A 22,533-nucleotide genomic window follows, 5' to 3' on the forward strand; every position below is an offset into this window, starting at 1 on the left:
TTTCTCTAGGGAAATATACACCTTTTTACTGGTATTTTTAGGGCAACTTGTGTAATTTGTCAGGACCAATGCAAAATGAAAACTTAGACTCCCTGTCTAAAAGCAGGTGACCTCTACCATTGACATCATGCCAGAGAAATCTATTTCTTTCTTTTGTGATCTCTTCACATATCATTGTACAATTTGTCTTTTAATTGTCCTTCTTACTACAGAATTTTAAATTATTAGCAAGACTTCTAACATTCATCTTTTGCAATTCTAAATGCAAACTGGGGGGGTGACGAACTTGTGTATGTTGATACAGCAGGAGTGGAAGCCATTTATTGTAAGACAAAAGTGGTATTTATACATTCCACACAGCTTATCTTAATTAGCATAAACTAGATACAGCAATCAACCAATAAGGAATCTCCACACTTAATGGCTCACTTTTGTTACTTCACAAACCACTTCCTCTGGCATTTTGCCAGGCGCCATCCAGACTTGTTTACAGACTCTAACATTTCTCTGGCCAAATGCCAGGCACCATCCTGACTTGTTTACAGACTCAAACACTTCATTGTAAAAATTCATTTGGTTTCTGAGTGTTTATTTCATGTTATACTATTTTACTAAATTTATTAGTCAAGAATGTTTTCAGGTGAAATTTTTTGGATTTTCTAAATATAGAAGCATGTCATTAGCAAATAGTGATAGTTTTATTTCCTGTTTTTCTATTCATTATCTTTAATTCTTTCTTCTAATTGTTTTGGATAGAGCTTCAAGGATGATGTTGAATAAAATGGCAAAAAAGGCATCTTTTTGCTTTTCGTCAATTTTAGAGGGAATGCTTTAATTTTTTCTCCCTTAATAATAATGTTTCTGAGGAGCCCCCACAGAAGGGCCAGGCACAGAGCCCGCTGGCAGGGTGGGCTCAGGACTGACTGAGCAGGAGAGGGGTTGGGAGACCCCCAGGACAAAGGCCATGGCCACCCTCCCCCAGCGGAGCCAGCCTTCCGTGCAGCAGAGGGTGGAAACACTTTTCTATGGTGATGAGGCACTGAGAAGCCTGGGCAATAGCGTCAGTGGCAGTGGCAGCAACTTTGTGTCCCTGGCACACTTGTCCCTGAGGCGCCAACTTGGGTGGCAGGCAGCGTGGTGAAGAATGATGCCCTGAAGCTGAGCCTGAGGGAACAGGTGCCAGCAGAGCCAACTCTGGCCCCCCTATCTGCAAACTGCACACACAAGAGGTGCCCCCTGACAGCCTGCTCTCCAGCCTGATCTGAGGCTGCTTAAGCTCCCCTCTTCTGAGCTCGAGTGCCTCATCATCCAGACCAATGTGCTGGTTACCACTACACCGAGGAGCACGCAGTTCCTCTACCCCAAGGTGTTGGCCAACGAGAAGCAGGATTTCACCAAGGACTTTGTCAAGGCCCTGGAGGATTTGGAAAAGCAGCACCAGCTTGCCAAGTGTGCAGCCCCACTGCTGCTGCTGCTGCTGCTGCAGCCTCTGCAGGAGGACCCACTGTCATGCATTGGGCGCCGCACTCTTACCTCTCCCCCAGCTGACATGGGTCTCCACGAACTTGAGCAGCTACAGGGGTGGTGCCGGGGGTGCTGCAAATGTCCCCTTCACCTCCAATCCCCGTTCCCTTCTCCCCATTACTGCTGCCCCCCACCGACCCCCTGCGCACTGGGGCCGCCATGCCTAGCTGTGCTCAAGGATGAGCCACAGAAGGTGCCCGACTTGCCAAGCTTCAGTGAGAGCCTGCGGATATCGCTCATAGGCATGGACACATAGTAACACATCCAGGCTGCATCTCTCCCTGGAGGAGAAAGTGAAGAGGTCAAGAGCCAGAACACGAGCTGTCGTCCACCAGGAGCCTGCTGACTGAGCAGGTGGCGCAGCTCAAGCAGAACGTCCTCAGCCATATCAACAGTGGCTGCCAGCTGCTGCCCCAGCACCAGGTGCCCTTGTAAAGAGCCCAAGCACTGGGCGCATGTGAGTCCTCCTCCTTGAGGAGTGGGCTCAAAAGGGGAGGGAGATGGCTGAGCACCCTGGACTTGGGAGGGTTTAACCCTGGCGACCACCTCCACGAGGGTTGATATCAGTTTCATAGAATGAGGTTAGAAGGTCTTTTCTATTTTCTATTTCATAAAATAATTTTAGAAGAATTGGTATTCATTCTTTTTTCAACTTCTTGTAGAACTGGGCTGAGAATTCCTCTGATCCTGGGTTTTTCTTAGTTGTTAGGCTTGTGATAATCCCTGGCTTGTGAGAATTAATGTAATATACTCAAGACTTTATATTTAAAGGAGAAATGCCTACTCTAACATTAGCCTGCTTTAGCAAATGTTAGTCCTCAAATAACAATATTTTTTTAACATTTTTTGTTTTCCCCAGAAGAAGACTGACATCTCCAAGACTCCTTTCTTTAAACATGTATGTGAAAATGTGTGTGTGTGTGTGTGTGTGTGTGTGTCTGTATGTATCCAATGTTTTGTGATCACTTGGTAAAACTGAATTAAATAACACAGCCATCACATCAATTTGGGAACTTTACTCAAGCTTTTTAGCCCACATCTTAAATTTTTGATCCATACAACACTTTTAGCTCTAATTTCTATCAGAGTCTCTACATGGAAATATGAAATAATGAGATAAAATATTTTAACACTCTAACTCTCCAATATTATAAAATTTATTTATAATTAAATTTAATGTTATTCATACTTCACATAATTCTCCTGAAATAAATATTAAAAACTTTGAAATAAACAAAATACAAGGATATCAGTCAAGGGAAGTGACAAAGACTGCATGAGAGCAGGATGAAGATTATAAAATATTCCTGAATTAAAATCTAAGTTCCATGAAAAGTTGAATCAATATTTTTCATGTGTGTGTATTGAGATAATTACTACACTAAGACATTTAGGTGTTTGTAGAGTAGGAGGATATAAGATACCTTTGCAGTGTTAATAAATAGGGAAATAAGAGGAGCTCTATCATGAACATCATGTTGAATTTTGCTGAAAACCCAAATGTGAAGCCTAGAGATGTTTTGTAGAAAGCAACAAAGTTAAGCAAATAGATCATCAGTTTTCTTGCTTATGAATACAGACTAGAAGGTAATAGTTTACACACATATTTGTAACAAATTCAATAAAATGCTTCATTTCAAGGGAAACTAATAAAACAGCCCGTGGTTGAAGGAACTATCAAGTTCAACTTGTTCAACTGTCTTTAACACATCTATAACCAAGAAGAAAAAATGACTATTTTACATGAATAAACTCAGTAATAACAAAAAGTTTTCTCAGATAAATGGCTACACTTTGAATAATGTTGCAATATTCATTAATTCTGGTTCTGCTTACAGAATAGTCTCACAGTTCCTGAAAGACTCATGGGTACAAAGAAATATACACCAAGGGCTTATAGTCTTCTTCAAAAAAAATTTCATTTTTTTCCCAAGATTTGGCCATCCTGACATCAGTGTGTGGATTCAGATATTTGGGGCAAAGCTGTACTCTGATGATTCGGTTACCTTTTTCTTTTAAAATTACAAAAATTTCTGTAGAAAATGTTTACTTTACCCGAACACCCAAAGTCTGTTGTCATTCTTTGAAAGAATTTAAATTGTCTTTGAAGAGCATTTTTTTCTTGAAAGTTTTCAATTAACAAAATCATCCTTTGATATGTGGGTGAAAATTCCTTTGAAAGTTTGAATACTTCTCAGAAAAAGATAAAATACCTTTCTCTAAATTATTATAAACTGTTCTTATTACAGAAAAGTCAGTAACGTAATAGAAAATAATTTGGTATTTATTGATGTTGTCTTTTTTTTGGGTTGTTTGTTTTTGGTTGTGTTCCTCGCAAAACAATGTGAGACCTCTCATTAGACCCCGGACATGTATGGCTTGTTGTATAAGAAAATAAATTGAGAGTGCTTCGCGGCCGTGTGGAGCGAGGCCTTGTTCCCGCGTTGAGCCGCCGCCGCCGCCGCCTCCTCCTCAGCTTCAGCCTCCGCGCCAGGCCCGGCCCCGCCGCGCCATGTCGGACTACAGCACTGGAGGACCCCCTCCCGGGCCGCCGCCGCCTGCCGGCGGGGGCGGAGGAGCCGGGGGCGCCGGGGGAGGCCCTCCGCCGGGCCCGCCGGGTGCGGGAGACCGGGGCGGCGGCGGCCCGGGCAGCGGCGGCCCGGGGGGAGGTTCGGCTGGGGGCCCCTCGCAGCCGCCCGGTGGGGGCGGCCCGGGGATCCGCAAGGACGCCTTCGCCGACGCCGTGCAGCGGGCCCGCCAGATTGCAGCCAAAATTGGAGGTGATGCTGCTACAACCGTGAATAACAGCACTCCTGATTTTGGTTTTGGGGGCCAAAAGAGACAGTTGGAAGATGGAGATCAGCCGGAGAGCAAGAAGCTGGCTTCCCAGGGAGACTCAATCAGTTCTCAACTTGGACCTATCCATCCTCCCCCAAGGACTTCAATGACAGAAGAGTACAGGGTCCCAGATGGCATGGTGGGCCTAATCATTGGCAGAGGAGGCGAACAAATTATCAAAATCCAGCAAGATTCAGGCTGCAAAGTACAGATCTCTCCAGACAGTGGTGGCCTACCTGAGCGCAGCGTGTCCCTGACAGGAGCCCCTGAGTCTGTCCAGAAAGCGAAGATGATGCTGGATGACATTGTGTCTCGGGGTCGTGGGGGTCCGCCAGGACAGTTCCACGACAATGCCAATGGGGGCCAGAATGGCACTGTGCAGGAGATCATGATCCCTGCAGGCAAGGCTGGCCTGGTCATCGGCAAAGGCGGGGAGACAATTAAGCAGCTACAGGAACATGCTGGAGTGAAGATGATCTTGATTCAGGACGGTTCCCAGAATACGAATGTGGACAAGCCCCTCCGTATCATTGGGGATCCTTATAAAGTGCAGCAAGCTTGTGAGATGGTGATGGACATCCTCCGAGAACGTGACCAAGGAGGCTTTGGGGATCGAAATGAGTATGGATCCCGGATTGGTGGGGGAATTGATGTGCCTGTGCCCAGGCATTCTGTTGGGGTAGTCATTGGCCGGAGTGGAGAAATGATCAAGAAGATTCAGAATGATGCTGGTGTGCGGATACAGTTCAAGCAAGATGACGGGACGGGACCTGAAAAAATCGCTCACATCATGGGTCCCCCAGACAGATGTGAGCATGCTGCCCGGATTATCAATGATCTCCTCCAGAGCCTCAGGAGTGGTCCCCCGGGTCCTCCTGGGGGCCCTGGCATGCCCCCCGGGGGCCGGGGCCGAGGACGAGGCCAAGGCAGCTGGGGCCCTCCTGGTGGGGAGATGACCTTCTCCATTCCCACCCACAAATGTGGGCTGGTCATTGGCAGAGGCGGCGAGAATGTGAAAGCCATAAACCAACAAACAGGCGCCTTTGTGGAGATCTCTCGGCAGCTGCCACCCAATGGAGACCCCAACTTCAAACTGTTCATCATCCGGGGCTCACCCCAGCAGATTGACCATGCCAAGCAGCTCATTGAGGAAAAGATTGAGGGTCCCCTCTGCCCAGTTGGACCAGGCCCTGGGGGACCAGGCCCTGCTGGCCCCATGGGGCCCTTCAACCCTGGGCCCTTCAATCAGGGGCCACCAGGGGCTCCCCCACATGCTGGTGGTCCCCCTCCTCACCAGTACCCGCCCCAAGGCTGGGGCAATACCTATCCCCAATGGCAACCACCTGCTCCTCATGACCCAAATAAGGCTGCTGCAGCAGCTGCAGACCCCAACGCCGCCTGGGCCGCCTACTACTCACACTACTACCAGCAGCCCCCAGGCCCTGTTCCGGGCCCTGCCCCGGCTCCTGCAGCACCGCCCACTCAGGGGGAGCCTCCGCAGCCCCCACCCACTGGCCAATCGGACTACACTAAGGCCTGGGAAGAGTATTACAAAAAGATAGGCCAACAGCCCCAGCAGCCTGGAGCACCCCCGCAGCAAGACTACACGAAGGCCTGGGAGGAGTACTACAAGAAGCAAGCGCAAGTGGCCACCGGAGGGGGTCCCGGAGCACCCCCAGGATCCCAGCCAGACTACAGTGCCGCCTGGGCAGAGTATTACAGACAGCAGGCCGCTTACTACGGACAGACTCCAGGTCCTGGTGGCCCCCAGCCGCCTCCCACCCAGCAGGGACAGCAGCAGGCAAGTGGGAATTGCCACCCTCCTCCTCCTCCTTTCTCCTTCCAACCCCCGGCCACCGTCCATCCTGCCTTAGTGGGTAGCGCCGGAAACCCCTTCCCCTGCGGGGTGTGCCCTTGATGCCTGCAGCGGGGCCGTGTGGCAGAGGTCTCCGGGAGTGCCCACGCGCCCGCCGGGAAGCGCACGCTGGGTCCAGAGGTTAATGAAGAGGCCTCCCTCCGCCAGCTGCTTGTTCCTGTGTAACGCTGTCGCGATGCTGGGGGAGCGCGAATCACACAAAGGTGGAACTTGTGAACTGGTGGGTAGTCCTGGGGGTGGGGGACAAGCAAGCAGCACCCGCGTTGGTCGCCATCCCGGCTGCTAACCCACTCACTCAAAATCTGGCCATTTGGGAAGAAAATGTCTATTTTTTCCCCCTCTGCATCACTTTTTTTTGGTTTTTGTTCTTTTTATTCTTTTATTTTTTTAAGCCAAGATCTTTATCCTGTGTCCAAGTGACTGTTGCAGGCAGCCCTGGTTCTGGCGGGGATGAGGGGAGCCAGGAGCCCGCCGAGAGGGTTAGGGGTACTGTTCAGCCTCCTCCGCTCTCGCGCTCGCCTCTGTGTCCCGGTCTTGTCTGTGAAGTGGGCATGACGATCGTTGCCACCTTCCAACCTACCTCACAGGGGTGTTGTGGGGACACCGTGATCTCTGATTGTTAATGTTGTGATGCGCCGGGAGCCCGCCCCCTCTTCCTTCCTTCCTTCAGACAGGACATGCTCCTCCCTGCCCTGCGCCTCTCTGCCTCTGCTTCTCTCTTGCTGCGTGTCCTCCTCTCTCCTCCATCAAGGAGCAGTCTTGACTCCAGTGAGTCCCTTGAGGCTAGACTCACTCACCTCCGTCCTCCCTCCCTTCCACCTGAGCCAGCTGCAGATTTGGGAGCGGCTTCCCAGCCCCTCCCGCCCCGCGTGGGTGTTCCAGCCTTTCCAGCCTCCTCGACACCCCCAGTTCCTGCTCCCCCTCCCCGTAGTGACCAATTCCTATCTCTTCCCTCTCCGCAGGCTCAATGAATCGAATGAATGTGAACTTCTTCATCTGTGAAAAATCTTTATTTTTTTTTCTCCATTTTGTTCTGTTTGGGGCTTTTTGTTTGTTTTATATTTCTTTTGTTTGGCGCTAGAGCGATGGCCGCCGTGGGGGTGCCGGGGAGCCCTCGCGGTGAGTGGCCGAGGTGGCGGCCAGGCTGCCAGGCTCTCGCTCTCTCGCTCCTTCTGTGTGTCTCATACTCTTCCTTTCAAAATTGGGATACTTCACGTTGAGCCAGCCTTAGAAGATAGCGAGAATTAAATCTCTGCCAAAAAGAAATTTTAAAAATTAAAAACAAAAAGCAGAACAAAACCTATAAAATGATATATAAATATATATATATAAATCTCTATACCCCCCCAGCCTTCCTGAAACCGCCTGAGGGTAAAGTGATCATTTTCTCCCTACTGCCGGTGGCCCTCTTGTTTTTAAAATAAACTTTTAAAAAGGAAAAAAAAAAACAGTCATTCTTGCTTTTTTTTTCTTTTTTCTCTTTTTTTTTTTTTTTTTTTTTTTTAGTTAGAGTTGGAACATTCCTTGGACCAGGTGTTGTATTGCAGGACCCCTCCCACCCCGCCTCTCTCTCCTTCTCTCGCTCCTCTTCCTCCCTTAGCTCGGCCGCACGCCCCCCCCCTCTCCCAGGACTGGTCTGGTCTTTTGTCTTTTCATCTGTTCAAGAGGAGATTGACACTGAAAACAAAATGAGAACAAAACAAAAAAAAAATTGTATGGCAGTTTTTACTTTTTATCGCTCGTTTTTAACTTCACAAATAAATGATAACAAAACCTCCCTGTGTCTGCTGGATGCTGTCTGTCTGTCTCCCTCTCCTCTCTCCTCCCTCCTCCCTGTAGGATTTTGAAGCAGATGTTTGTTCTTTATAGATGTTTAAAAAAAAATGGTAATGGTGATTGGAAATTACAAGCTTTGTGTTGTGTGTGTTTTTTTAAGAAAACCAAAATATAAAATAGTTTTTTGCAAAAAAAAAAAAAAAAAGAAAATAAATTAAACAAACAATCAAACAAAAAAAAAAACTAATGTTTTATGTGAGTGTGTATACTTTTAAAATATATTTTTCAGGTTTTTCAACTAAAACCAATTCAGAGTAATGACACCTAATATGAATGGATATGCCTCCCATAGAGCTTTATTTTCCAAATGACTAGTTTGTTAGAAGTAAATATGAAGAGTGAACTGAGACATCTTCTGTTAGAAAGAAATCAAGGAATGAATGGACAGTGAGAGATAAGAAGGAAATAACCAATAAAATGAGGAAGGATGAAAATAGAGAAGAGAGAAAGGAAAAAAAGACATTTGACTTTTTATTTATATATTTTTTTCATTTGGGAATGAAGACAGGTTAAACAACTTCTTCCTGAGGGAGCCAGTTTTCCTTCCAATTACTCCCTTTCCATTATAGTCCATCTTCTCATTCTCTCACACTCATCATGGTGAATATATAGCAGATATACATTGTGATTATGAACTAATCTGTGCTTGAAGATAATTTCTTCAGCCACTGTACAGTCCAGCTTAGCCATGGGCAGGTAGTTTAAGAACTGTGAAAAAAAAAAAAAAGAACTGTGGTTCCCAATCATGCAAAATTTTCTTTTTTCCATTCTTGGAAACAAATTGAGAACCTCTTTTCTGTTAACCTTAGCTGAGACTGTAAGCGAAGGTCCTGACTGGTCCTGATTATGTCCAACTCTACTAAATATTGTTGTGAGCGCAATGGAACTTGATCTGGACAGAAATCACTCAAAGTCCCTGTTATCTGTTTGGGGTAGGTTAGTGTTAGTAACTACCAAAGCTCAGAAATGCAAGATCTACCTGAAAAGGGTTAATTTATTTTAAAAAAATGAAGAAAGAATATGGAGCTCTCAGTATTACCAAATGCCTACTATTTATCAGATCAATTGGACTGTGTTTCTCAGTAATATCACCCACAATTGATCTGGCCTTTAATGTGTATCAGTACACCTCTTTACTTGGACTATCTTTATTTATTTCAACCAGAGATTTGTTGAGTAAGAAAAAGAAAGTACTCTCATTTTATAGGTAGCATATTGTAAGTGAGGTAGACTTAAAAAATCTCAGATAATTTTCCCATGAATATGAGTGTAGTAAAATAAGTTTAGAACATCTTTTCCTTAGTATTCAAAGAATTACTACCTATGTAGCAGAGTGATAAATAACCATTTTTTAATTGATGTAAAAGCATCTTTTGAATGAAAGGTACTAGTTTATTCACTAAGGACTTATGTTCACTGTTCTCTAAAAAGATAATGAAAATTGTAAAAATAGAAAAAAAGGAAATAAAAATAAGGTTGTTGGAAATTATTTATTCTTAATACAAGTTTTATTGTTGAGGACCAGTCCTAGGCTGTGCGTGTTTGAGGCAAAGAAAATCAGCAAACCTTCTGTGATTGTTTTAATGAACAGACTTTATTTTAAGAAGAGTTTTAGATTTACAGGAAAATGAAGCACATAGTACCTTGATACAATACGCCTTCCCTTATTTAGAGTTTTCACTACTTTTTTCTTTGTATATGACTGAGAAATATTTGATATAAGAAAAAATCAAAATATTTTGTCAATAGTTTTGGTATTAAGTAATTATTAATGGCAATGAATAGTTTAATTATTTATTAAAACACTAATTTTACAGTTTTAAAGCATTGACAAAGAATAATGTCAATTTTCTTCATGATGGTGTCTTACAGAGTATATTCACCACACCAGAAGTCCCTGTTCTTCACCTCTTTAGCATCTTCTACTCTCCCTGATTTCTTGGCAATGTTTAACATTTTTAATGTTTTGACTTTTACATAATGTCACAAATATGACATTTCAGACAATATATTCTTTCTGGCAAATATAAATTTATGATGCCTTCATTATTTTTATGTTTGATAGTAAATTTCATTTTTTTAAAGTTTTGAATGACCCTCCAGTGTATGGATGTATCACAGTGTTTACATTAGTAACAGGTAAATAGCTACTAAAGTCTCTCTTAGCTGCTTTCTGTTTTTGGCAATCATGAATGAAGAAGCTGTGGACATTTGTATGTGGGTTTTGTGTGGACTTAGTTTTTAATTCCATTGAAATAACACTGAGAAATACAATTAGTGAACCATATTAAGTGTATATTGTAATTTTATGAAGCTACCAAACTCTCTTCCACAGTGGCTGTCCAATTTTGTGATCCCAACAGCAGTGTATGAGAGTTCTTCTTGTTCCACATCTTTGCCAGCTCTTGATATTGTGAGGTTTGAAATTTTGTAAATTTTTATAGGTGTGTTTAACTTGTAATTTATTAATGACATATAATATTCAGTATTTTTTCTATGCCTTCCAAATATATAGTTTGTTTTATGAGGAATATATTTATTTCTTTCATTCAAATGTAAAACCATTGCATTAGGGTAATACCAAAATACAATAAAATATACATATATAATTCATATTTTGTCATATTTGGACATACCTATTTACCAATATAACAGTGACCACAATCAAGTTTTTTACATTGAGAGTTTATGCATATGTTTCTTGGTGCCCTGTTGTAATTTCTACCTCTTGTTGTAATTTCTCCTCCTCCTACATTGGGGGGGGGGGACTGGCAAATCAAACCAAAACAAAACAAAACAAAAAAAACAAGCAAAAAAAGAAAAACATGGACTGACTTTGTATTGTGATACATGATACAGTAAGTTGTGAATCACACAAATTAATTGTGAGAGCCTTAGTCTGCATAGATGGTGACCTTGGGACAATCAGTCATCCCTCAAACTTAGTGTACTCATCTGTAAGATTAGAAGTCTTCCAATCAGGACTCAAGATAATGGAAAGATAAGGACAAAGTAAATAATGAATGTCTGACACAGAGAAAGCTATTCAATTCTGTTATCCAGTGTTACCATCCAAGCTTTATTCTGGTGATGCAGAGTACATGTGGGTGACTACAACTCCACAGTTTCTTTCTTTTATTATATTTTATTTGTTATTTTTAAATATTAATAATGATAGGAAATATTTTGGAATATTATGCATACAGTGAGTATAATTCATTGTAGTCAGAATTCTATATTTTTGGTTCTACATAATACAGTTACTCTGGTCATCTGTTCAAATACAAAAATAAGAAAGTTATGTCCAAATACATAGTTCATTTTTGTAACCTCTGGCTATAATTGTATAGACTTCAGTGTTTTCATGATTTTTTTCTTATTGGTGTTATTAAGGTTTAATTCTCATAAGAGTGCCCATCAAAAATTAATTAAGTATTGACATTTACAATTTTGTGGTAAAATTACCACAATTACCTTGTTTTAAACATTTTAATAACTGATTTAATTAATTTAATCTGTTAATCAACAACTTAAATGCCTTCCAAGTCCCTGGCAACAAACTCTATCCTTTCTAACTCTATGATTTTCTAATTTTGGATATTTAATATAAGTGTAATTATCTCTCGCCCATACAATCAATAACTGATTCCTACATGGATGGATTAAGAAAGAATTTGCTAATGTGCCCCTTTGGATGACATCCTAGGGAGAGACCTTTGTGGTAACCACATGGAGCTATGCACTTGAAGGGACTAACAGTCCATTTTGGGTTCAATGTGCCTTGGTCTCTTGCCAATCTAGATGGACATGTGCTTGGTCAAGTAGCAAATAGGGTGTCATATTGCAGAGGTGATAATCTGTTATGTGGACACAGAACTATGGGTATGAGTGCTCATTGGAAGTGGAGTCTTCAGGGCATGAGTCCCAGAGAGATTCCAGCCTCTGGAAGCATAGGCTGTACCTATACCTGCAGTTGAGTACTGTGCAGTAACCTGGCAAGGATGGAGAAAGAAAACCTGTTACCTGAGGGCTTCCATTCCTCCTTATCCTGAAGAGCAAAGTATGATTGGGATTTGGCAGAAAACCCTTATATGTATGGTCAATATTATGATGTGCTAAGGTACCACCTAGCATGCATAGGCATGTAAGAACAGAAAAGAATGGAGTCAGAATCCCTACATCAATTCATATACACATACACATACACACACACACACACACACACACACACACACACAAACACACACATACCCTCAAAATATATCACAGAACTCAACACAAAACTAAAACTACAAACTTTTAGGAAAAAAAAACAGGAATACATCATTTTGGCCTTTTATATAGTAGTGGTTGCTAATATAAGGCACCAGTAAAGCAATAATGGAAGTAATAAGTAAATTGAACTTTACTGAAAATAAAAGTTTCTAAGCATCAAAGAATGCACTAAGAAATTGAATTGACAACTCAGAGAATGGAAGAAAATATTTGTAAGTCATAGATTATAACTCAGAAATGACTGTTCCCAAATATAGAAAGAACTGTTACAACTAAACACAAAGAAAATCCAATGAAATGTATCCAAAGACTTGGATGTGCACTTCTCTAAAGATCATTATGTTTGCAAAACAGTAATCATTTTATCATTTATCATTAAGGAATTGCAAATCAAAGTCATAACAAGAGAAACTTATCTGAACTCATTTGTGCTTCATCTTTGTGTGATTTCCTTCATTTGTCTCATGGTGCATTAAACTACTGAACTCCACTATTTGAGAGACATTAGAATGGACAAATATTTGCACATTGATTTTCCACTAAATTAATCTCACAATGACGTTGCTTTACTAATTCTTTTTGAATCATGAAGAACATTAGTTTTAACACTTTAGTACTGTGGGATTTGGAGGTTTCCCAAAACAGTGCTGAAGTAGTTTCTATGATGTCTATAGTTACATAAAATTGTGTTGTCACTAAAAATTTTACTGGCACAGAAAGAAACACATCCTTTGCTGTAAAAATCAATATGTAAAGAAGATCAATATATTGAAAAGTTAATGTAGCAAAGTGGTATGTAATGAAATTAACTGTTTTCACAGCCATAGTAGAAATGAAATTATGAAAGGTAATTCCTGGGGAGATGGTATCATGCAGTCTGAAGATGGAGGCTTTGCTTACCTCTAGAATAGGGTCAACAGGGCTTTATTTCCTGTTAGGTCCTTACAGTAATTAGGTGATGTTTGGGAAAGGGGAAGTAATAAACTATACAAGCTTTGCAAAATAATGGGAAAAATTCTTACAGTAAGGTAGTTTTTCCAACAGCAGGAATGGCAATGTAGCTGTTAGTTTCTGTGGGTGGTAATGAGTGAAACTGCTCTTAGGTGTAATGCCCTGGAGACAGTGAATGGGGACTAAGCTTGTGGGAACCTAATAGAATGGACATCTTGTACCACAGTGAAAGACTCCATGGCCTAAAATTCTAATAATAGAGAAGATAAGCCACGCCCAAAATATGTGGAGAATTGGCATCCAATAGAGTGTGAAGCATGCTACATTCAGCCATGTAATTGTATCACAGAAGCAGCAAAAGTACTGAAGGCAACAATTCTGATGCCTTTCCTTTGTTATAGAATCATAGAAACCTAGGAATCATTGACCATCGTTTAACAGTCAGAAAAATTGAAATAATACCTGGAATTAAAAAACATGTTTTATTTGATTGATTTTTGTATGAAACCAGATTTCACACAATCTTGAGCATTAAATAAAAAAGTATTAATTCTGACTTTTCAACAGTTATAGTGCAATTCATACTCATTTTCTAAGTTTATGTCATTTTTTTCCATATTTTGGTGCAATTTATATTTACAATTTTAATGGGGCCATACACCTTACATTTTTATGAAAAAGTTCTTGAATATATATTTCAGAATAAATAAAGAATCTTACTTTTCTTTCCCTAGGTAGCAGATTTCTTGGATTTCTATTTTCTATATCTCTTTATTTTTTTTACAATTCATAATTTTACCTTCCCCCCTTCTCTCTCTCTCTCTCTCTCTCTCTCTCTCTCTCTCTCTCTCTCTGAAAAATAAAATAGATATCTGAATTTCATTTGTTCTCAAAAAATATTTTAGGCCTGGAGAAAGTAATCAGTATTCACTTCCAACAGTACTTGTGTACATTTATCACATTGGTAACAGAAAATTAAATTTCCTAAGAAGAGTTTTAGTTTTTCTTTAAAATGCAATCCATATGGATTTAGTGTTTTTATTTTTGAGCATTTAGAGCTGCTCCTCACTAATACTTTGGTTTTGTTCTTGGCATGTACCACAAGTAGTCCATTAAAGCAAGTTGTTTTTCCCCCACTATGGTCCATTATATAATCCTTTTTTTTTTTCATTTTAAAAAGTACAGTAACAGAAAAAAATCTCACATTCCAAAACTGTGAATTCTTAGATAATTCTTTATTGAGCTCATGCATCAGTTAACCTGCAGAGGTGTAGATTGCAAATGTATTTAATCATAGTCATCAGTATTATCACTTGTGGGACCTCCATGAGTATCTTGTATTGATAGAAGTGATGCAGACACACACTTAGGGGAGTTGAGACCTACTGAAATCTAGAATCATAATTCAAAAATCTAACATTATTTTTGGACTTTTGTACAGAAATAAAATTTTATGCTACAGACCAAAAGATGAGGGAAATATAATTCAACTTCCTCTCTTCTGTTCTTATTGATCCTATCTTTATTATAAGTGAGATTGATTTACATATACTAATACTACTCTAATTTTAATCAGTGCAAATAAATATATTTAAAGATTTGAGTTTCTGATTTCTCCAATACAAATATTATTTCCAAATCAATAAACCTTAAATCTCACACTCTGTTTTGCAAACATTCAAAAATATTTTAAATGTCTCAGCTGAGGAATCAGCATTGATCTACATTAAATCTAAGAAAATATATTACCTTCTTCTAAACTTCTTAAATTAGATTCTGAGCATTTAGTGGTTATTAAATAAATTATGTTTTATGGCTTTTGTTTTCATGAACATAAATTATAACTTCAAAGAATCCATGTTTTATCAAAATAGATTTACATGCTATCTTTGAATAATTACATTTACATTGCTTTACTGGGTTAAACAAAGATATATATTAAATTATAAAATTTATGAAGTTCAGTCAAACAAATGGAATTAGTAGATAATGCTTGTACTACTCTGTACAAGTTTCCTTGTGTTATTAAAATCTGTATTTTATATTTCTTTTTTTTCATCCAGAGAATGTTATATACATATTGTGAGATAAAGAATGAGTAACTTATATGGATATCATTTAAAAAGTAGAATGTGGGGCTTGGGTTGTGGCTCAGTGGTAGAAGGCTTGCTTAGTATGTGTGAGGCAATGCCTTTGGTATTCAGCACCACGTAAAAATAAATGAATGCAATAAAGGCCCATCAACATCTTAAAAAATTAAAAGAACTTTTTACACTGGACAAAACACTAAGAGATGTAAGTTTAATAATGTTAAGTACTAACACTGAAAAATTGAATTTGATTTGGAAATAGTAACCTGAACATATAATTTTTTTCTTTAAATCTGTTTTATTCACTTTGTTCTTTGAAAATGCCAAAACCAAAAAGGGACAAATTGAAGACCAAATTGTGGTCTCTGAACACCTGACACCTGAAGTAGACCAAAGTTTCTCAAGGAAGTGGCTTACTCCAGGCTTAAGATGAGAAGTATACTAGATGAGCCTGGATCATGTTGTCATGTAGGAAAGAAGAGCCATTTAGAGACATTGAGGATCACAGACATGATCTTAGGTGCCACTCTCAATGACTCAAGGATAGGAAGGTTTGATCATAAAGAACTTCAGTGAGTTGAAATATGTGACAATTGCTTATATCCTTGAGACCATTGTAAAATTAAAGGAAATAATAATTGACCTGCATGATAGGATGCTGGGGAACCCGATGACTATTTAGAGAAAGACAAGGTTAAGAATTTGCCCTGCCTTTCAAATAAAAAGTATATTTCTGGAATATTTATTCTGAAACAGAGTTCCTGTTTAGAAGAGTATATTCAGTCTTAACAAAGAAGAAATGGTGGCATTAGAATGTCACCATTTGCAACCATAATAAAATCATGTATATAGGCAATGATCACTAAAGAGGAACAACTACACCTACAGGTATTCTGCTGAAAAGATACTAGAGCACCTACAGCACATTCTTGCCAAAAATCTATCTTGAATTCATCAAACATCTACATCTAACTACAAATTAACACAGCAAGATGTCAAATGTCATCATACTGTAGTCAGTAGAATCCAGATGACGGGATACTGTAGAGAAAAATGATCTGATGTTCCAACACATAAATTGCAAGTAAGAAACACACACAAAAAAGGTGGAGGGTCATGAATTTGACCTCCACTCACAATATGTAGCTGCTAGCCATATATAGCTATTTAAATGTAGATTAATAAAATTATATAAACTTAAAATGGAGTTTGTCATTCACTCTACCGTATGTCAGGGCACAATAGTTCTCACTCGTGGAGAACACTGATACAGTACTTTTTCCTCATCACAGAGAGTTTTATTTGGGGTAGAAGTGTTATTGATTAAAATAAATTTCAGAATTGTATCAATCAAACACATTATGTGGATTTTACTTTAATCCTATTTCAATAACCGAAGACAAACATACTCATATGAATCAAGCAAGAACATTTTAGCATGGGATTGGTATTTCATTATACTAAGGAATTATTGTTAGATTTATTATTACACAAAGGACTATGTTATATTTATAAATGATTCTTAACATTTAGAAATGGATACACAAATATTTGCAGATGAAATAATGCAATGTTTTAAGTTTGCTTCCAAATTGATACAATTCAGAGGGACTATATGTGAGACATTTTTACCCATGTACTGATCATTACTGAAGTTGAATATTCAGCATTGAGGGTCAATATGTCAATATGTTTGCTTGAAATCAGCTATAATAAAAAACGTTTTAAAAATTCTGTTTTATTCAGATAAGTTTGTACAAGGCACGTAGGTTATAAATACAAGTTCAAAGACAAAAACAGTAATGTTAACTATAAGAAAGCTTTTAAATGATGATAGTTATCAAACATGAGCTATTTAGACAGTGTGGCTATATTTATAAGTATGATGTACTATTTTATCTAATATGCCAATATGAGTAACATACCAGAAATAAATTCATTTGAAGTTATTTAGACTTGTTTTTGAAGAAAATATTAAAATATGCAAGAAAATAGATTTTTCAAATTCCTTCTAAGTGTAATGTAAGCAAAAATTTTCAAACATTCACTTGCATTAAAAACATTGTTTAAAATGTAGATTTACAATTCTGCTCCAGTTTAATTCAAAGGATCTGAGCTCAGAATTTAAGAGTCTTCCCACTTAGGAGGCTTCTGAAGTTCATGTCTTTTTTTTTAATAAAAAAAATCTGAAAAATGCTACTTTTCTAAGCATCAGCATTGCTTTTCTTTTTTTTTTTTAGAGAGAGAGAGAGAGAGAGAGAGAGAGAGAGAGAGAATTTTAATATTTATTTTTTAGTTATCGGCGGACACAACATCTTTGTTGGTATGTGGTGCTGAGGATCGAACCCAGGCCGCACGCATGTCAGGCCAGCACGCTACCACTTGAGCCACATCCCCAGCCCCAGCATTGCTTTTTCAAAGTGCCTCCTGCAGCAAATAGAATATGTGACCCAAACCTAGAAAATCGACTAATTTAGCAGTTGTCCCAGACCATATTTACTTCTTTTAGCACTCTGTACTCTGGGACCCATCCCTAGAAGCCTAAAGTTCTGTTAAGAAGCCAACAATATCATTTTCTCATGACTTCAATTGACACCATTTACTTTGCCTCACTAGTTCCTAAAATGAGGGGGCTTATCTGGGTAACTATTCTCTTTGTGCTCTCGTTTGACAGAGTTTTTTCTAAATGATTGTTAGAAGCCTGACACATGTCAATCCAAGTGTTACAGAAAAATAGATTGTTTTTTATTACTTCAGTCAATGTAAAACACTTAGATTTAAATACAAAAGTTTTGTAGTAATATAGCATCTATACAATGTTGCATTTGCTTTATTTTCCTTTTGCTGATAAGTAGATAGTAGGGAAAATTAAAACATGATCACATTCACAGCTCTTCAAACCCACTCAAAACTTCCTGAGACTCCCAGTTTCGCTACTTGGAATGTGTCCGTGATCTAATTATTCATCTTCTCATTTGTATGAATAACAATGTCAGACTTACAAAGGATGATGGTCATCATTATTAATCCTTGCTAAGCCACCTATTTATTGATTGAAGAGTCAAAGAAGCATGTTACTGTCTCATGCTCTATTGACAAGGGGATTAGAGGTCATATCAGAAGAAGAGAGTGATGTACTAGTAAAAAGCAAGAGACCTAGAGAATGAATTGTCATTCATAAATCTCCTGGAGCAGCTTCTGTATTTGTAGAACTTGGTAAAAATGGAGCAGGCCACATGAGGAAAGACACACGATCCTGTCTTCCTAAAGTTTGATGTCATCATCTCCATTTCCAAACTTTTTCACTGGTCTCCCTACCATCTTTTTTTTTTCATTCCTTATATTCATTCTATGTACTGATGACAAAGTAATCTTTTGAAAGCTATTTTCTTCTTAATGTCACTAGAATGAAACTCTCCAGTTCATTCCCATTTATCTATGAATGAAAACTCCCAAATTGCTTGTATTGCTGAGTAAGACCCCTTTAGGATCCCTTTCATAACATGGTTCCTAAAACCAGTTTATCAGCATTCTTCCCCGCCATTTCACAGAAAGCCTTTTGCTTTATTCAAACTTAGATATACTTTTCAAACTTCACATAGTTCACTCAGAATAGTTTTTATCATCACCTGGGGACTCCATTCAATGTAATATCTTCTATGATGCTCTCTCAGGCTACACCACCCTAGGAGGACTCATCGCTTGATGATCTTTTAAATCTCTGTCATATCCCTGATATAACCTCCATCAAATTGTGCCTTTTACTCTAGCTCTTGACAAGTGAACATAGTGACACATTTTCACTGTGTAGTTGAGACAAACTGGTGACAGTTAATCTTGTCCTTGAAAGATAGATAATCATTTGAGAAATGAGGAAAACACATGGAGTTTCAAGGAAGGATGCAGAGACAGAAATGGCAAATCCCAGTATTTGCAGCAGTGAATATACCCTTCATGGGCAATTATAAGTAGAAAGGAAAGAAAATCAAGTCAGATTTCATATTTGAGCTTCATTTCCTCAGCTATAAGAAAATGAGTATGAGGACAGTAATATGGTGTTTATTAAATATGAGACTACATAATTAAGAATGGAGATGTTACTAACACAGTAAATTCCCCTTTTCTCCCACTTTCCTCCCCTTTCCTCCAACATCTTTCCCGCAAAACTATGTTTCCCTAACTGGATGAATTTGTGATTTAGTATTATTGACTTTGGGTCATGCCAGAGTGCTATTTTTGTTTCAAAACTAGATTTCCATACTGACTTCAGCACTATTTTTTTAAATAGAATTATAATTTTGTTCAAATGAGCCACTTCTCACCACTCATTTTCTTCAACTCTAAAGTAAGTTGGCTATTTCAACTGCAACATGTTCCATGATATGTTCACAGGTATTTTCCATAAGCAAAATTGTTGCATTATGGAATACATGTGGCCTCTTTGTCAAAGTATTTATGATGGTCCTGGTTTCAACTCATTTTCATCTTGTATGCCAGTGTATAAGAGGAAATAATAAATAATCCTGGGTGCAGAAGTGGGTAGATTTTCTGTGGGCCAATACATTTAGTAGAACATTCAGAGCCCTCGTTTTAATGGTCCTCCCAAGTTGGTAGTTTTTGATGCCCATGGCAATAAACAGAGTCAAATTTTTAAAATAATTTGACCATCACTTTTTGTTTATTCTGGAAAAACATTAATACTTCTACCTAATTTTTTATTTGTAATTCCTGTAAGTTCTGCTAAGTAGAGTCACCCAAATTTTAATCAATCCAGGCCAATTCAAATTGGATATGCCATATTTGGTTAGATCCTGTCCAACTTAGCCATCTTTTTTGATATGTACCATTGGGAGTAAAAATAAATTGAGAAGATAAAATTCTGTATTCTACCAAAATATATGTTAATATTTAAATACATACTAAATTTTAAAAGCTTTGAAACTCAACATTGGCTATAAAAGCTACAGCAATTTTGTAAGGTAGTATGGAATGGAATAAACTTTAGCTTACTTAGGATACCACTTTGTAAATACATATTTTTATTTCTTTTTGTTGTTGTTGTGGAGTTGCTAAGCAATGCTTATTTTCCATTTCTTAGGGAAAAAAAAACCCTCTTGAAACCATTTGAATGAATTACAAGGTTTAGAACTTCTTTTTTCATTATTTGAAGAAATACATTTATATACCCAATTTAACATTTCTTACTTGCACGTGAGAAAACTTGTCTAGTGAAAAGAATAATATTGGATTCAAGGTCAGCAGAAAGCTTTGTATTGTAGTTTTGTTATCAGATTTTCCTTCTTTAGTGGACCACAGACAATGGCTCATTACTTTAATGACATACAGTAGGGATACTTTAGAAGGAGTATTTCTTAGTATACAAGGTATGTGTAATGATAGGCAAACTGTAACAAAAATTGTTACACTTAAATATTTTTCTAAAGAAACCAAAGTGCAGACACTTTGGAAGAAAATCTTGGTGTTGAGGGGCCCAAAGGAAGATATTACTATGAAACATGTGCACTAGAAAAAAAAATTGATCTTCATGACCCCTGCTCATACTCTGTAGATCCTTATCTCTTTTCATCTTCATCTTGATACACAATCTATAAACTTGATAATAAATTCGTGCTTAATATGTATTCAAAAGTATAATAATCCCAATAAACACAGTTCTTTGGTGTTTTAATTTCATTGTCTATAGATATATACCCAGATGTGGGATAGCTGGGTCATATGGTAGATCTATTTTTAGCTTTTTGAGGAGCTACCATATCACTGTTCATAATTAGCCAAACTTGCATTTATACCAACAGTGTATAAGATTTCCTTGTGTTCTACATCCCTTTTAGCAAGATAAATTTTTTTTTTATAATAACCATTATATTAGGATGAGATGGAACCTCATTGTAATTTTGGTTTGCATCTTTCTGATGGCTACTGATATTGAACAGTTTTTTATATGTTTGGTGACATATTTATTCTTTTTAAATATATATATATATTATATATATATATATATATATATATATATATATATTTAACTGACAAAAGAGAATAAAATTGTATGTGTCAGTAGAATATCATGTAATGTTTCAATACATGCATACATTGCATGCTTATGTCATGCTAAACATATTTATATTATCTAACATTTATCATTTTCTTATGGTAAAACTCCCCATATTTTTTCTTCTCCTTAAAAGATAAAGTGCAAATTGTTATCTATAGTCACCCTACTGTGCAATAGCATAACAGATACTCTTGCTGCTATTTAACTGTAACTCAGAAGCCATTCATCAGTATTTCCCCATCCCAATTCTTACCCATTCTCCCTGGTCTCTGAAAACTACCATTCTACTCTCTCATTCTCTGGTAACATTTTTAGATTGCACTATGAATGAGATCATGTAGTATTTGTCTCTCTGTGCTTTGGTTATTTCATTTAATATAATTATTACCAGCTCTACCCATGTTGTTACAATTGAGAGGATTAAAATCTATTTATGGCTAAATTGTATTCCATTTTTTACAAATACAACATTTTCTTTGTTCATTCATCAGTTGATGGGCAATTAGGTTGTTTCCATTTTTTGGCTCTTGTGAATAGTGCTCTCAGTGAACATAGTAATGCAGATGTCTCTTCAACATACTTATTATCTTTTTTTTATTTTTATTTTTATTATTGGTCGTTCAAAACATTACATATTTCTTAATACATCACATTACACGGTTTGATTCAAGTGGGTTATGAACTCCCACTTTTACCCCGTATACAGATTGCTGAATCACATCAGTTACCCTTCCATTGATTGACATATTGCCTTTCTAGTGCATACTTATTATCTTTAAGTGTAGGCCTACTTGTGGGATTGCTGGATCAATTGGCATTTTAATTTTTAATTTTTTGAAGAAACTCCATACAATTTTCCATAGTGGCTATACTACTTTACATTATCATTAACAGTATACCTTTCTAAAGTGTCTGTTCTTAGCAAATTTACCAAAAATAAGGGTTTTTTTAGATCTGTGTAATTAATTCTAGGTCCGCTGCTCTGTTCTTTTGACCTGTGTTTCTGTATTTATGTCAGTATCATGCTCTTTTGATTGCTGCAGCTTTGTAGCATATTTTGAAGTCAAATA

General features: G+C 38.2%; 1 protein-coding gene and 1 pseudogene across 1 annotated transcript; both read left to right on the forward strand.

Moving 5' to 3' along the window:
• The first annotated feature begins 964 nt into the window (after positions 1-964).
• LOC144252693 (transcription factor JunD-like) lies at positions 965-1,959 on the forward strand (annotated as a pseudogene).
• Positions 1,960-3,950: 1,991 nt separating this feature from the next.
• Positions 3,951-7,282, forward strand: LOC144252704 (far upstream element-binding protein 2). The gene is made up of 2 exons (XM_077794849.1): positions 3,951-6,163; positions 7,201-7,282. The coding sequence occupies exons 1-2, from the start codon at positions 4,037-4,039 to the stop codon at positions 7,207-7,209; spliced, it is 2,136 nt and encodes a 711-aa protein (XP_077650975.1). The 5' UTR covers positions 3,951-4,036; the 3' UTR covers positions 7,210-7,282.
• Positions 7,283-22,533: the final 15,251 nt, after the last annotated feature.

Source organism: Urocitellus parryii, unplaced genomic scaffold, assembly GCF_045843805.1.
Source record: "Urocitellus parryii isolate mUroPar1 unplaced genomic scaffold, mUroPar1.hap1 Scaffold_53, whole genome shotgun sequence".
Classification (NCBI taxonomy): Eukaryota; Metazoa; Chordata; class Mammalia; order Rodentia; family Sciuridae; genus Urocitellus; species Urocitellus parryii.